General features: G+C 43.8%; 1 protein-coding gene and 1 non-coding gene across 2 annotated transcripts in view; one reads left to right on the top strand and one right to left on the bottom strand.

Annotated features, from left to right (window-relative positions):
- PAPSS2 (3'-phosphoadenosine 5'-phosphosulfate synthase 2) overlaps window positions 1-14,543 on the bottom strand; it is a 61,230-nt gene that overhangs the window by 4,728 nt on the left and 41,959 nt on the right. Inside the window, exons 8-9 of the mRNA XM_087824237.1 lie at window positions 6,337-6,542; window positions 522-657 (exon numbers count right to left, since the gene is read on the bottom strand). Of these exons, the coding sequence (XP_087680363.1) occupies window positions 522-657; window positions 6,337-6,542 (342 nt within the window). The remainder of the gene's footprint in view (window positions 1-521; window positions 658-6,336; window positions 6,543-14,543) is intronic.
- On the top strand, window positions 1,245-1,368 carry LOC148091541 (U6atac minor spliceosomal RNA). The gene has a single exon (XR_015715677.1). It is a non-coding gene; the product is annotated as a U6atac minor spliceosomal RNA (small nuclear RNA).

Below are 14,543 nucleotides of genomic sequence, written 5' to 3'. Positions count from 1 at the left end.
ATTATGGAAAACTTGGGAAATACAGAAAAGTCCTAAATAGAATATAAAAATTACCCCTCATCTTATCTCTCTTTTTCAAAATATGTGAAGTGAAAATCTCCTCCCCTTGGTCCAACTCCACCGCCAAGAGGCAGCTGCTGTCGCCAGCAGGCAGCCTGGTGGGTGCACAGCTGCCAGAGACTGCTGCTTCCAGGCACCGAAATAGCTTTGGGTTTTAAAAACAATTATTATATTTTATTTTGTTTTTCAAAGTTATGTTATCTGATTCTGCAAGTTGCTTTTTCACTTAATAAATATACTGTGGGTATCTTTCTGTGTCGGTGCATATTTTTAACTGCTGGATAGTAAGTGTTCCAGCGTATGGATGTATTTCAACTTTATAAACTTTCTGTATCAGTAGACATATCAATAGAAGATGTTTCCAGCTTTTTAAAACTATAAAGATGCTGTTCCTGACATCCTTAACTCTGTAATCAGAGGGTGGTAAGGAGTAACAAATGCATCAGAAACAGCCGACCTACCAGCATTCATCTCTTTACATTTCTGTTTGAGCTCCAGAGGTGTCAGGCGGTACTGGTCCAGCCCATCGTTCCACTTTACTCTCTCCAGCACCTGGAGGTCTCCGCCAACCAGCCAGTCCCCACTTTCCATCACCATCTAGAAAGACAATTATTAGCATTAGTAATGAATATTGATTTCTATTTATCTGAAAAAATTTTTCCTTTTGGACCCATCTTGGGTTACTGTTGAACTGCCTTGAGTGCTCCAGCATTTCTAGCATGGTGTTTATCAAGCCTTTTGGTCTCTCAACCCCTTTATACTCCGACAAATTACTGAGAACCCCCAAGGGCTTTTGTTTATGTGGGTTATATTGATAATTATTTCCCATGTTAGAAGTTAAAACTGAGAAATGAAATAGACCCAGAGGGGCATTAGGACATGGGACAGGGGCAAGCACAGAAAGAGATGGATGGGTCGGCTGCAGGCCAGGAGCCCACTCTCCACATGACCATATTCTGGTGCAGAACCAAGGTGCCTGAATTTGAACCCAGCCTTCCAGATTGTTATCAGAGCATAGCTGTCAAAGTAGAAAGAAAATATTCTATTTAAATTTATTAGTTGAATATGTAACTTTTAAAGATGGTATGTGGGCTTCCATTAGTATTTCTACTGTGGGACCCACAAACGTTAGGTGTGAGAGTGGTGTGAGGAATGGTGAAAGTACTGAAAAGAAAACCATGACAGTGCTGGATGAAAGGAGAGAAGGTTAGCACTCCCCTCAACAAGGACGGACAAAGCCCTCAAGTCTGACGACACGCACGGCTGAGGCATCGCCACCTACTTTGTGGCACCTGAGCATGTTTTTACACAATGTCATATGTCGATTATACCTCAATAAACTCACAAAGAAGAGAAACATAACAACCTTAGTTTTTTCTATAAATTTAAGTATTTGCAGTACAACCAATGACAACTTAGAGCGAGTGTCTGTCCTCAAGCACTGAGACAGACATAGAAATGTTATTCCTCAGTCACATAACGGTCTCACGACCCTTCCTCTGATCAAATTCCTAACTGCCTTTTGCACTGCTCAAGGTCAACGTGGCCATCTGAAATGCCAGCAGAGGAGAGGGGGGCAAGGGAAGGGGGGAGAGAGCTGACTGATCACAAATACCTGGTCAGAAGACGCCAAGGTGGGGACGGTGCACCTCTGGCTCACTCCCTGTCACGGCCAGATTCTGGGTTTACAATGACTTCCATTCCACGGCCGTTCATAGGGTCAGGGGTTAGAACAGAGCCATGGTTCTCAGCAGTGGGTGATTTTGCCTCTCCTGGTGGCATTTGACAATATCTGAAGGCAATTTTGATTGTCACGACTAGGGTGGGGAAGGTGTGCTATTGGCATCTCGTGTGTAGAGGCCAGGGTGCTACTCAACATCCCACACTGCACAGGACAGCCCCTCAACACACAATATGTAGCCCGAATATCAAGTGCTGTGGCGGAGAAGCTCTGGGTAGAGAGGGGGTGATTGTGCAAGGGATTTGGTTCTGTTTTCATGGTCCCTAAACTCCGTGCTCAGAAAAATCACAAGAATATTTTCAAATACCTGTACCCCATCATTTTCTCTCTCCTCATTGCTTAAGTTAGACTATAGATAAACTTTTGAAAGATTGAAGACCCTAAATCCCTGGGAGTGTAGTAACTCATTCTGGACATTAGGGGTCCACCCTATCCTGGTTCTATCTGTAGGGCAACCTTGAACCAATTTCGTTCACTACCTAGCCTAAAAAGTGCCTGTCTGAAGAGGAACGCAGGAACTATGTGTTTGGTTTTGCTGGGATAGAGCGGGACAAAGGGCATTTCTCTCCCCAAGGTGATCCGAAACTGTGGCTCTGCCTCATTTCCCAGAAGCCCCCACCTCCTACCAAAGACAGGCGAGGAGCCACACACACGGGGAGAAAAGAGGAACAGGCTTTAAGGGGGCCGGTGAGGCAGTGAAAGGGGAATTGGGCTTGGAATCGCGGAAAGGGGAGGGTGACCCCCAACGCTAGGGCGAAGGTTGTGCAGGTCCATCCGCTGCAGAGGAAGACCTGGAAGAAACAACCCGGAGAGGGAGGGGGAAAGGGACCCGGAGGAGGGGGCAGCAGGGGACAGGAAGGTGCAGGGGTCAGAATGAAGAGGAGCGAGGAGAGGAGAGAACGGAGGCAGAAGGGGGGTGCAATGGTGCTTTCGGGAAAATAAGATCATGATGAAGGGGCTCGGAGAGTAGAATCGAGAAGAAGGAAAACTGACATGTGACACAGGTGGCAGATGCTATTCCCTTCTGTGACATGGCCGGAGTCACGGAGTTCTGGAGCTTACGGAGCCTGTAAGTCAGGTGGGCTCGGCGCCCTGGTTTCGGCGAGAAGGCACAGGGGGACGCGGCAGAGTTCAGGCGCAGAGGGCTGTCAGCTGGGACCCAACCCCACGACTCCCCGAAGCCAGGCTCCCTTCCACTGTGCCCTCTGCCCCTCGCCAGGGTCTCCATGCCACTGTCCCCGCGTCGCCTTCAGAGGCACCGCCGCTCACGCCCCGGCCAGGCAGCGCCAGGGATCTGACGGTGAGCAGGACGCGGGATGCGGGCCTTCCCTGCACAGCCCGGGGACACGGACAGCGGGGTGCAACGGGTCAGTGGGGAGGAAAAGGGCCATCTGTAATATTTTAAACAAAAATAAAACAAAATAAAAAAGATGTGGTCCTTGATGTCATGGCGTGGCCGCCTGTGGACCGACAGAAGAGTAAAGGGGTAACGATGCCGTGGGCCAGGTGTGGCCAGCACACGGGCAAAGCAGTCTGGGGGGGCAACGAGGGGGCACCCGGTGAGGGTCAGGGGTCATGGGAGGACGGCCAACCTCCTAAGGGGAAAGGAGTAAGAGGCGAGGCGAGGAGGCGAGGGCGAGGGCCAGCGTGTGCGAGAGCGAGGGAGAGGATGGGGAGTGGCGGGGTGACCGAGGAGGGTGTGCGGGGCGGTGGTGAGGCCCAGCGTGAAGCCCTGTGTTCCATACAGAGAATTCCCAGACATCTAATGCAGTGGGTCTCGACCTTCAGGGTGCAGTAAAATCACAGGGAACTTTGAAGTCCCAACACCCAGAACTGACCCCAAGGCAATTAAAATCCGTAAGGGTGGCATCCAGTCAGGGGTGATTTTTAAAGCTCCCCAGGGGATTCTGTTGCTCGAATTGACCACACGGTCTTCACTGCAGAGCTAAAGGGAAGTCCTACTCTGTTCTCTTGGTTTCCACATCTGTAAAATGGGAGTAATGATTCTCGGCTACTTCACAAGAACGTTGTGAGAAATAATTACTGTTTGGAAAAGCTTTCAGAGACATGGATGAAAGGCAACAGGGCTCCTCCAAGCATTGTTTCTATACGTTCACCTGCTCCTCCTCATGATTTCATCTGACATCATGTCACATGGTGCCATGTTAGTGACTCGGGAGAGAGGGTTGGAATGACTTGAATGAAAGGTCAACATGACTTCAATGAGGAGCAATGTGATAGGGGCAGAGCATTTCCTTGGTGACGCTGACCATTTTCCATGCATATATCACTCCAGTGTCACATGGAAATACAAGAAGGCCTACGATTACTTTTGGAAGAAATTATTTTTGGAGGGTGTGAGATTTTTTTTTTGGTTTTTTTTTTTTTAACATGTTTAAGTAGTAGTATGAATTTCAAGGTGCTAAAAAAAAAAACAATGCAAAGAGTTTCTTTCCCAATGAAATCTATGGTAATATACCTTCAGCACTCCAAGCATAGTGTATACAGGGCGAGTGAGTGGCTTTCTCTCTCTGGTTATCCATGGCCCATTTCTCACCATTAGCTAGCTCACTGGGAATGTTTACAGAGTCCCTCTAATAACCTAATGGTACAGGGTCACTGACTGTACTGTCAAGGCCACAGTCACATCAACACTCTCCCTGGCTTCTAAGAAATTCTGAGCTCCAACTGCCAACACGTGTTGCAAGACAAGATGAAAAGAAATAATTGATTAGGAGCTTCCTTAGGTTTTGTTCGTTTGTTTGGTTGGTTGGTTGGTGTGTGTTTTTGTGAGTTTTTTGTGGGGGGGTTTCCCCTTTTAGTGCTAATCATGTGGATGTGGGTGTCAGGCCCAAAGGGTGGAAATATCTGAGCTGGCATGATGACAGGCAACTATTCCTTAGGACACTGAGTGAAGATGAGATCACAAACCTATATGATTACTATCAGGAAAGGAATAAAACAGGCATAATTAAGGCCCAGAACACAATTCCTTAAAGAGCTCTCAGTCGATGTCTAGCAATTTTCAGGACAGTCTGCCAGTCTCTGGGAGAGAAACTGTTCAGATGGCTTTGAGCTGGATGTGCGTTAAGATTAAAGACGCTTGCACTGGCTGGTGTGGCTCAGTGTGGCTCAGTTGGTTGAGCATTGCCCTGTGCACCGAAAGGATTCCTGGTCAGGGCACATGCCCAGGTTTTGGGTTGGACTCCCGGTCAGGGTGCATGCAGGAGGCAACCAATTGATGTCTCTCTTTCACATCGATGTTTCTCTCTCCTGCTCCCTTCCTCTCTGTCTCAAATCAATAAAAAACATTTTTTTTTTTTTTAAAGAGTAAAAGCCAATACAACTACTTAAAAAAGAAAGAAAAAAGAATACAAATGTTTATCTGCAGGGTGGAGAGCTGGGTCCAACAAATGAAAAGCTGCTTTGCGGCCAACCCACCTTTTGTATCAGAGGCTGCTGCCAGCGGCCTTGAAAAAACCCTTCCTATCTTGTAACATTTCACAACTGAGGGAAAATAAAATAAAATAAAACATAAGTTTGCCTAACAGATTAGAACAGGTTTATTTTAACATCCATTTTGCAGGGTCTCAGGACTGAAAGAGGTCTTGGGGTTATTTTGAGTCTGGACTCCTTTTATAAATGGAGAAACTGAGGCCCAGAGAGAAGATGTGCTTTTAAGAGTCTCCTGGGGCCTCAGATTGCTCTCTATTCCTGTGAACTTTCTGAAAATTAGGTACCCCAGCTAGGGAATTTGACAAGTCAAATTAGCAGTATGTCTTTTAAAATGTCAACTCTAATGCTTTAATCTTGGATGAGGAATGGTTTTTGCATTCAATTTCCCATAGTTTTCTTTATGGAGAATGAACCACCTCCAGCAATTCCATAATACCCTTCACTCCCACCCCATCAAACAGAAGTTGCGCGGGAATCTGAGGAGGTTTAAGTCTGTTTTGCTTTTAGGCAAGAGAGACTTGAAATGATCCTAATCAGATGAATACATTTTCCTATCTAAAAAACATCCATTGATGAAAATGAGGTTCCCTCCCTCCAGAAACTCTGCCAATATCTGCCCTGATTTTTGTTTACTGAAAGGATGTCACTGACCCCGCCGTGGCCACAGAACATGAACTCTGAGTCTCTTTCCAGCTGTTGATTGGACCCATTCTATATGAAGAAATTGACTTTCCTTGTGAATTTTCAAGATGGACAGGTCTGCAAGGTCTGGCTGTGGTTCTGTGCAGAGCTAGAGGATGTTAGACTAAATTATCTAACCTGCCCCGTTGTTTCCCATTTAGCTGAGGGACCCAGACATCATAGGAGCCAAGGACACAAGAGATCATTTAGACCAGCCCTCAAAATAAAGACATTTCTTTGACCCTCTCTAAAAAGATCTCCAAGGCAAAGCCTGCAAAACTTCCCTTGGAAATGCATTCTTCCACCTAACCACAGTTTTTCTAAGGACTTAAAAAGAACTATTTTTGTCCTAAGTTGAAAGAGATCAGGCAAACCTTTCCAAAGGCTTGGCAACTTACTTTGATATGGGGATGTTTTGCACACGTTGTCCCCCACACACGGGAGCAACGCTCCTCTTTTCTATGTTCATAAAATTCAGGGTCTTGTAAGATAGCCACTTTCCTTCCACCGTGTGTCAGGACAAACTCGCTGCACCCTTCCAGCCGCACCTTATCATCCGCAGAGACAGGAAGCACAATGGGAATGCTCAGGTTGATCACTCCATCTGAGGAAAGAGCCATAGGGTGCGTGAACATGGGATACAGGGTGCCGTCTTGTAAGGATGGCTCAGATGGGCACAATGTCCCTTCCAAACATTTCCTGCAATAGTCACTAAGACCTAAATCCAACATGGTTGTGTTAGGTGCACCAGTTTCTCTATAGTATATGACCTCAACACACTAGGAAGTTTAAAGTCTTTAAAACCCCAGTTACACAAAATAAAGGGAATTGGGGTTCGATTCCTGGTCAGGGCACATACCCGGGTTGCAGACTCGATCAATGACTCTCTCATCATTGATGTTTCTATCTCTATCTCTCTCTCTCCCTCTCTTTTCCTCTCCCTGAAATCAATAAAGATATATTTAAAAAACAAAACAAAACAAAAACAGAGATAGAAATGGTGGTGGTTAATTTTATGTGTCAACTTGGCTAGGCCACAGTACCCAGATATTTGTTATTCTACATTTCAAACATTTCTCTAAAGGTATTTTTAGATGAGATTAACATTTAAGTCAGTTTGAGTGGAGCAGATTACCCTCCATAATGTAGTGGGCCTCGTCCAATCAGTTGAAGGCTTTAATAGAAAGTCTGACCTCCTAGGAAGAAGAGGAAATTCTGCCAACACACTGCCTTTATTTTTTTAATTGAATTTATTGGGGTGACATAGGCTAATAAAATTATATAGGTTTCAGGTGTATAATTCTATAATAAAATCACACTGCCTTTAGACTTGAACTGTAACTCTTCACTGGGTCTACTGCCTGCCAGCCTACCCTGAATATTTTGGACTTGCCAAGCCTCCACAATTGACTAAATTGATTCCTCAAAATAAATCTCTCTCTCTCTTTCTCTCTCCTATTTCTCTGGAAAAACGGTATTAATAGAGAAACTAAAAATACAGAGTCATGGGGGTCCTTTAATGTGAGGCCAACAATCCTACTGGTCTCTCAAGCCCCAGGGCACCATTACATTAGAGCTCAGCTTAGTAACTGGCATAATGATGGTGGAGTCATTTTTAAGTTTCCTTATGTTTAATACATTCTTTTAATTTAATTTTTATTTTTTACTGATTTTCTTAGAGAGGGAAGGAGAGGGAGAGAGAGACAGAAACATCGATGAGAGAGAAATGGCTGCCTCCTTCATGCCCCTACTAGGGATTGAGCCCACAACCCCAGGCAGGTGCTCCGACTGGGAATCAAACCAGCGACCTCTCGGTGCATCAGATGCCCCGCAACCAACTGAGCCTCACCGGCGAGGGCCACGTTGTTTTTTTTTTTATGTGAAGAAGTTGTTTGTTTTTTCAGAAGAACATTTTTTTTTAACGTTTCTAGATAAAACAGTTAAAAAGTGTAGTTGTTTTTCAGTTTGGAGCTTAAAAGGATACAATTTGGGACCCTGGAAATATCTGTTTTAATGAAGTCAGATAATTAATGTAAAAGAAATTACACAACTGTTTTGCTCCTTTTGTAATGGTGCCCTAACATTCTAACAAACGTGTGAGTCTCTCCTTTGACCTTATAGGTAAGAGAATGGAGGCGCGAAAGAACATTAGGGAGAGCTGTGGGGAGTTCCAAAGTTTAAGACTCAGAAAGAAATGAAAGGAAGGTAGATAAACACTGAACTCCAGAGAAAACAAATGCAGTTACTTATGGATTTGAGGAAATGTACCATAGATTAATGAAACCTTTTAAACCTAACTTTCCAAATTCAACATTTAGAATGCCTCCAATAGAGTTAAAGATCTGAGATCTGAGTTCTGGTTTTTTTTTGGGGGGGAGGGGAGCAAACACTCTCTCTAGTAGCTATGAAACCAAAGTCTCCAGGCAGCTCAATTTACACCTATTATATTCTCTCCAGTAGTTACTAGGATGTAAAGAATGTCACAGGTTATAGACAGCAACTGCCAGCAAAAAAGAGACCCTATCATAAAATCCTGTAACCTGCTCTGCGAACCCTTATAAACCCAAAGGAAGATACTGTGCAGAGAAAGTAATGGGTTTTGTCATTCAAATAACTCCTCTGTTTCAAAGTTGAGAGGCAATAAAAGTAGGCCAAGCCCTGCACAGAAAACACTAAATTCAGTCAGGCGTTCTCCCATTTACCACCTGTGTCATTCACCTTCTGTGCTCAATTTCCTCACTTGAAAAGTGGGGCAATAAATAATATGTATTTCCCCGGGTTGCTGGGAGGAGGCATGTTGTAAAGCACTGTATCAGCGGAGGTTTACGGTGAAAGATAATTAAACCCATTGCATAGTCTAATTGAGAAAACGAGAGAGGTTAACAATAACACTTTCAAGGATAGTGATGATCTAGTTAGATACGCTTTCTGTGGATCGTGCATCACTGACCACGCTGCTTAAAGAGTGACTCGACCAAAATAATGTAAAAACAAAATGCAAAGCAAAAGATGGGCAGGATGCTGGAGGAAGCCTAGCTCTGGTTGCAACGTGCTTATAGTGGTGTCTTTCCTCAATTATTCTAGATTGAAATCCAAGGAATACTCCACTTTCCTGTTGCAATCGCCTCCTTCGATCGACTAGGTTCCTGCCCAGTGTAGCCTCTGACCCACCTTTATTTCAGCCTTGAGTGAAAATCCAGACCGAGGAATCAGCCCTTGCTGACAAGAGTGTAAAGATGAGAGGCTAATCTGTGGGATGTCATGGAAAGAAGTTGCACCAAGTAATGTTAACTGATCTCATATACCTGTAGCTACAACTCCACACAGGTATAAGCAGATTTAATGTTTTTATTGATTTCAGAGAGAGGGAGGGAGAGGGAGAGAGAGATAGAAACATCAATGATGAGTCATTGATGAGCTGCCTCCTGCACACCCCTCTCTGGGGATCGAGCCCGAAACCGGGGCATGTGCCCTGACCAGGAATTGAATCAGGATCTCCTGGATCATAGGTCGACGCTCAACCACTGAGTCACACCAGCTGGGCTCTATCCACTTATCTAATACAAAAATTTATTCAACAATTACACTCTGTGCTGAAATATTCTTCATAGCTTCAAACATTGACTCAGGCTTTCAGCCTTTTTCCATATCATAATTTTACCTTTTCATTCTGGTACAGTGCAGAGTTTTATAGTCATAACAGGCACGTGTTTATTCCCAGGCCTGTAACCGCCAATCATCATAGCTCACCATTAAACTCATGCATAATCACACATCACCAACAAATGAGGTATGATCGCTCACAATCCAACCAGGTGCACCCACTTTAAATTGCATCTAAAACTGATTTATCCTTCAGCAATTAAAAACGTTTTATAAATGCAATAGAAAAATTTTCAGATTTGTGAAACTACATGAGGACCAACATTCAATAAAAGTAACTAGTGGAAAGGATCACAAACTTTTAAAAGCTCAGGAACAAAATGTGCAGCAATTTAGAAATGCGTTTACTTTTGTCAGCCAAATACAACATTATAAACAACAGCTGCATCTGATCCAGAAATTTCCTGTTATTTAAACTCCAGTCAACAGAAGGATGTCGCATATTATGCTATTATAACTGGTTGGATCACGAACTGTTAGCAATTCCAACTGGTTCATTTTAATTTTTTCAGTTAGGTTCTCAACCATTTCTAATCATTATAATGTATCTACAAATAATAATTTAACTACTTGGAAAGTTAAAGTACATACCAGAAAGGGCCATGCCTAGAAAAATACAAACACAATTAAAGAAAATGTTTTCAGCTCTCCACCAAAGTCATCTTAAAGCAATAATTTTATACTGAGGAACAAATTCCTATTATAAAACTTCACACACACAACATACAAATATATTTTGCTACTCCTACTTTTAGAAAATAGAGAATATGTGATAGCAAAAACCTGGTGAAAACAGATTTGTACTGGATATTATTCAATACAATCCAAAAGCATTATTTCAGATGATTATCTGTTTTAAAAATAATTTTTACATATGTCAATGGCTCCTCCAACTTCAGAAAGAAGCTATCTCTTGCAAATATGTGATGGTATAACTACTACATATGGCTCCAGACTGGGCTTTGGAAGCAGGTACAGAAGTAAACTGCTCTAGAACATCCTAGAATCGTAGATGTTTAGAGGACGTGAAAATATGCTCTGTAGAACAAGCACAAATGCTAGGGCCAGGATAACCCAGATTTGAATTGAGACTTCGGTTGAATTAATTTTTCCAATATTTATTTCTCATATGCACATCTTCACAGTGGTGTTATCTAGATTAAGTGTGATGTCCTATGTTAAAAGCCACGGTCAGACCACATTAAGTGCTGAATAAATGCTGACAGTATAGAAGGAAAGCCCTCAAGCCCTGCCTTGGGAACTCAGAGCCACGGAAGACTAACTTTTAAATGATCAAGTCTCACAAGGCTGCTATGATTTGACCCTACCTGGGGCCACCAGCCAAGAACACAAACTTGTAGTGCCATTTATAAATTTGGATGTGACATTTATGATTGGAGGCTCTGTGACAACCCCAAAACTATATATCCAGTGAAAAATAAAATGACATAATACATTGACATGAAAGTAGATCTCTGAGTACTATAGGGAGTAACTCATATTAGACTGAGCTAATCTTTTTTTAATTTAGGGGAAAATGTGACCCTTTGAGAAAATTAAAACCAACAAAATATTTTTAAGAGATAAGGTCAGAATAAAAGAAATATTGCCTATAAACTATAGGCAATTAAGAAATTTGAAATTCTTTGTCTATAGAAATTATTTCAAGTTTTTGACGGTGGTGATTCAAACTCTCTTGAATTGGTTAAAATTAAACGATATCCATATGAATGATATCTTGCCCAACCTTCTAACATATAAATAACCACTTTTTGGAATTTAATTCTGCCTACTCAGTCCAGAAGCCATTAAGGCAGGCTCTGCCATGAGACTGTCACCATATGGTGCAGGGCAGGGTTTCAACTGGCTTCCTGCAGACGCCCCCAGGGATGCCGTCCAGGTGGAAGGGTGGCTGAGTCTACCCCTCCCACAGGAGCAGCTCTAATTTCGTCTCTTGCATAGACTGCCTCAGATTTCACTGAAATACAGTTCTCTGGCTTTAAAAAAAATGTTTGACAACCACTCATGCGGTGGGAAGGACCTACTGGACCAGGTTCAGACAATGAATTGTACTGTCTGTCCAGGCAAGCTCACGCCTATCTTCATTAGCACTCTGTCTCCAGCAGCCAGAGCAGACCCTGGCATGTGAGACACTCAGTCAATGTCTGCTGGATAGCTGATGAACTTTTTTTGTGCTACTTCCAAATTGATGTGCCTAGATATAAGCCTTGGTCTCTTTAAGAGTTCAAGTTCCTTTACTTGCATGCTATGGGGGTTTGTTAATATATAAAAACATTCACTATTAGACCAGACATTCCTTTAACCTTTCGACATCCCAGTGAGGTAGGTACTGTTATTAATGTCCGTTTTACAGATGAGGAAGCTGAGGCCTAGGGGGTTTAAGGAATTTGCCCAGGTTTAAAGCAAATCACTGGCATATGAACCCAGTTTGGCTCCACAGCTCACACTCTTACCCACTATAATAGTCTATCTCTACTTTAGTACAAGTGGGCAGCATATTATATCCCTGGTATCAATTTTTATGAATTGATTTCCATAGGCGTTGAGGAAGCTCCTGAAGAGCGTGAGGCATTTTGAACCCTGACTATACCCGGAGTTACACAGGCATGCCCAGCGGACTTGGGCTGCAGAGGTAGATGGTGGAGCCAGCGGAGAACTCCCACAGGGCAAAAAAGTCTTGCAGAGAGTCCCAGAAACAGGCCCTACAGGTTGGAGGGGGTAAGGATTGTGGAAACAGCACGACACCTGGTCTTACCCACTCCCCCGCCCCAACATAACCTCACTGGCAGCCGCAGGAGAATGTGTACCTATCACCAGAGTTGTTTCACTCGATTCTCTAACCCTGTGGGACTCAAGCAACCCACTAGAGCATCCTCAACTGAGGTGAACACAGAGAAAGGGAACATTCTCCTTCCCCCCTGGGAAAGAGTACGTGAACTGTGGCAGCCCTCTGGGCACAAGGACAGCGGTGGCTGCAGTGACTGGGCAGAATCTGCACCTCTGTGGGCGCAGAGAGGCACAGATGCACATGCAAGTGGCATATGGCTGTAGGCCTGACTCTGGAGCACCGGAAACACCCTTGAGAATTCCCACAAACACTTGAGGGTAGGCTTTGGAAAGAACTGGGATTTCTCTATGAGCAGGTAAGGGTTGGGAACTAGTGGGATTCAAGTATTAACGAGAAAGTGACCTCATTTGTATCCCCAGATTGGTGGGCTTGGGGGAGGGGAGGGGTAGGCACCTGGATTACGTGGGAAGTGAGAGCACTAAGAAGTGCTTCACCCGCCTCGCCTCATGGCAGTAAGAACCAAATGAGAAAAAGAAAGGCAGCGTGCTGTGCAAATGGAAGAGCACCATAAATGGAACGGAAATGGTGTTAGAGGGAGGGAGACTTGGCTTAAATTATCCAGATGGACTTTCTGCATTAGCTGTTCTTCATCTTTTTGGATCATAAACTCCTTTCAGAATCCATCAAAATCTGGGAAGCCAGGAAAAAATTCCCACTTCTCCCCTTCTTAAAACACACACAATTTTGCTTGCTTTAGGACTCTTTTGTCCCCACACCATGAAGTCCTAGACCCCAAGTTAAGAACCCCTGGTTTCCATTAACACTGACCTTTGCAACAACACCCATCACTCTGGTATTTTTCTTTAAAGAACAAATATTAGTTAAAGGTTACAGTGCTGAGTCTGTAATAAAGTCCTCACTTTCAAGGTGGCTCACTTTTCTTTTGGCCACAGCTCAGGTTTGTATGCTCACGGTCAACCTCTTGTTCGTGGGTGGCTGCTGAGTCTGGTGACATTTACTCGACATAGCCTGTGCTCAGCAAGTGTTGAAATTAAGACATTGAGGTAAATGTCAGCCTGTAAATGTTTGCTGTACAAATATCCTGAGCTATTAACTTCTATAGGGAAGGACATCAGGAGAGCATCTGGGTATGGAAAGAGCACTGGGCCAGCAGCCAGGAGATTCTGGTCTCTTGTCTTGGGCCCCTCTCTTACCAATGGTATGAACATCAGCCAACTACTTAACCTGAGGTCAGTCTCCTCATCTGTAAAGTGGGATGAAAATAGTTGCCTGTCTTCCAGAGCTTTCGTGAGGACCACATGAAATAATGCCTGAGAAATGCTTTGCAAACAGTGAAGTGTTGTATAGATATGCATTATTATTTTTAAGGCAAGATATAAGTAAATCATGTGTTTTGGAACGTTATTTAATCTGAGAAATGAAGTCTCGGGTTTGGGGGCATTATCAGCCACAACTGATAATGGAATAGCTGATGAGAGGAACGAGGGGAGAGGGCCCGTGTTGACCAGTCCTTTCTGAGCTCTGATTCTGGCTTTACGCCCCAGTCCCCAGGCAGAGTCACAAGCCTAGAACATGAACATCTTTCCCAAGAAATGACATCTGATTTGATTTTTCTTCCTAAAAGATTTGAGCCAAGCTCAGTATTACAAATTCAGGGTGACTCTACCACCACCCCTCCCACTTATCAGCCTTTCTCCAGAGCCTCGAAACAGACAAGTCCCTCTTGATTAGCTCGGGCAGTTTGAGGAAGGAAATGATCATAGAAGAGTCCGGAAGTTTCCTGAATAACACATGCTTCCGACCTTGACCAGATCGGTACAAGCCATCAGCTTATGCCCAGAAAACTGCCTCAGTGCTCTCTTGTTAGAGTTTAGTAAATGATGCCATCCTAGTATATTTCATGTATAAGCATGAATATTGATTCACACTTTAGCATCCATCAAGGAAAGCAACTGCTGCAATGATGCTGGACTGAGCAACCTGGAGGATGAGTGGTCCCTGTAGGTCAACAATGTGTGCTGACTTCATCCTGGTTGCCCAGATGGTCCTAGTATCTGGCAACAATGCTTCTGACTGTCTGCTGCCTTCTGAATATCTGGGCCAGCAAAGGAC

This window comes from Miniopterus natalensis, chromosome 14 (genome assembly GCF_054644295.1).
Source record: "Miniopterus natalensis isolate mMinNat1 chromosome 14, mMinNat1.hap1, whole genome shotgun sequence".
NCBI classification, from domain to species: domain Eukaryota; kingdom Metazoa; phylum Chordata; class Mammalia; order Chiroptera; family Miniopteridae; genus Miniopterus; species Miniopterus natalensis.
Note: the sequence above shows the minus strand (reverse complement) of the source record. Positions and strands in the feature narration are given on the sequence as shown.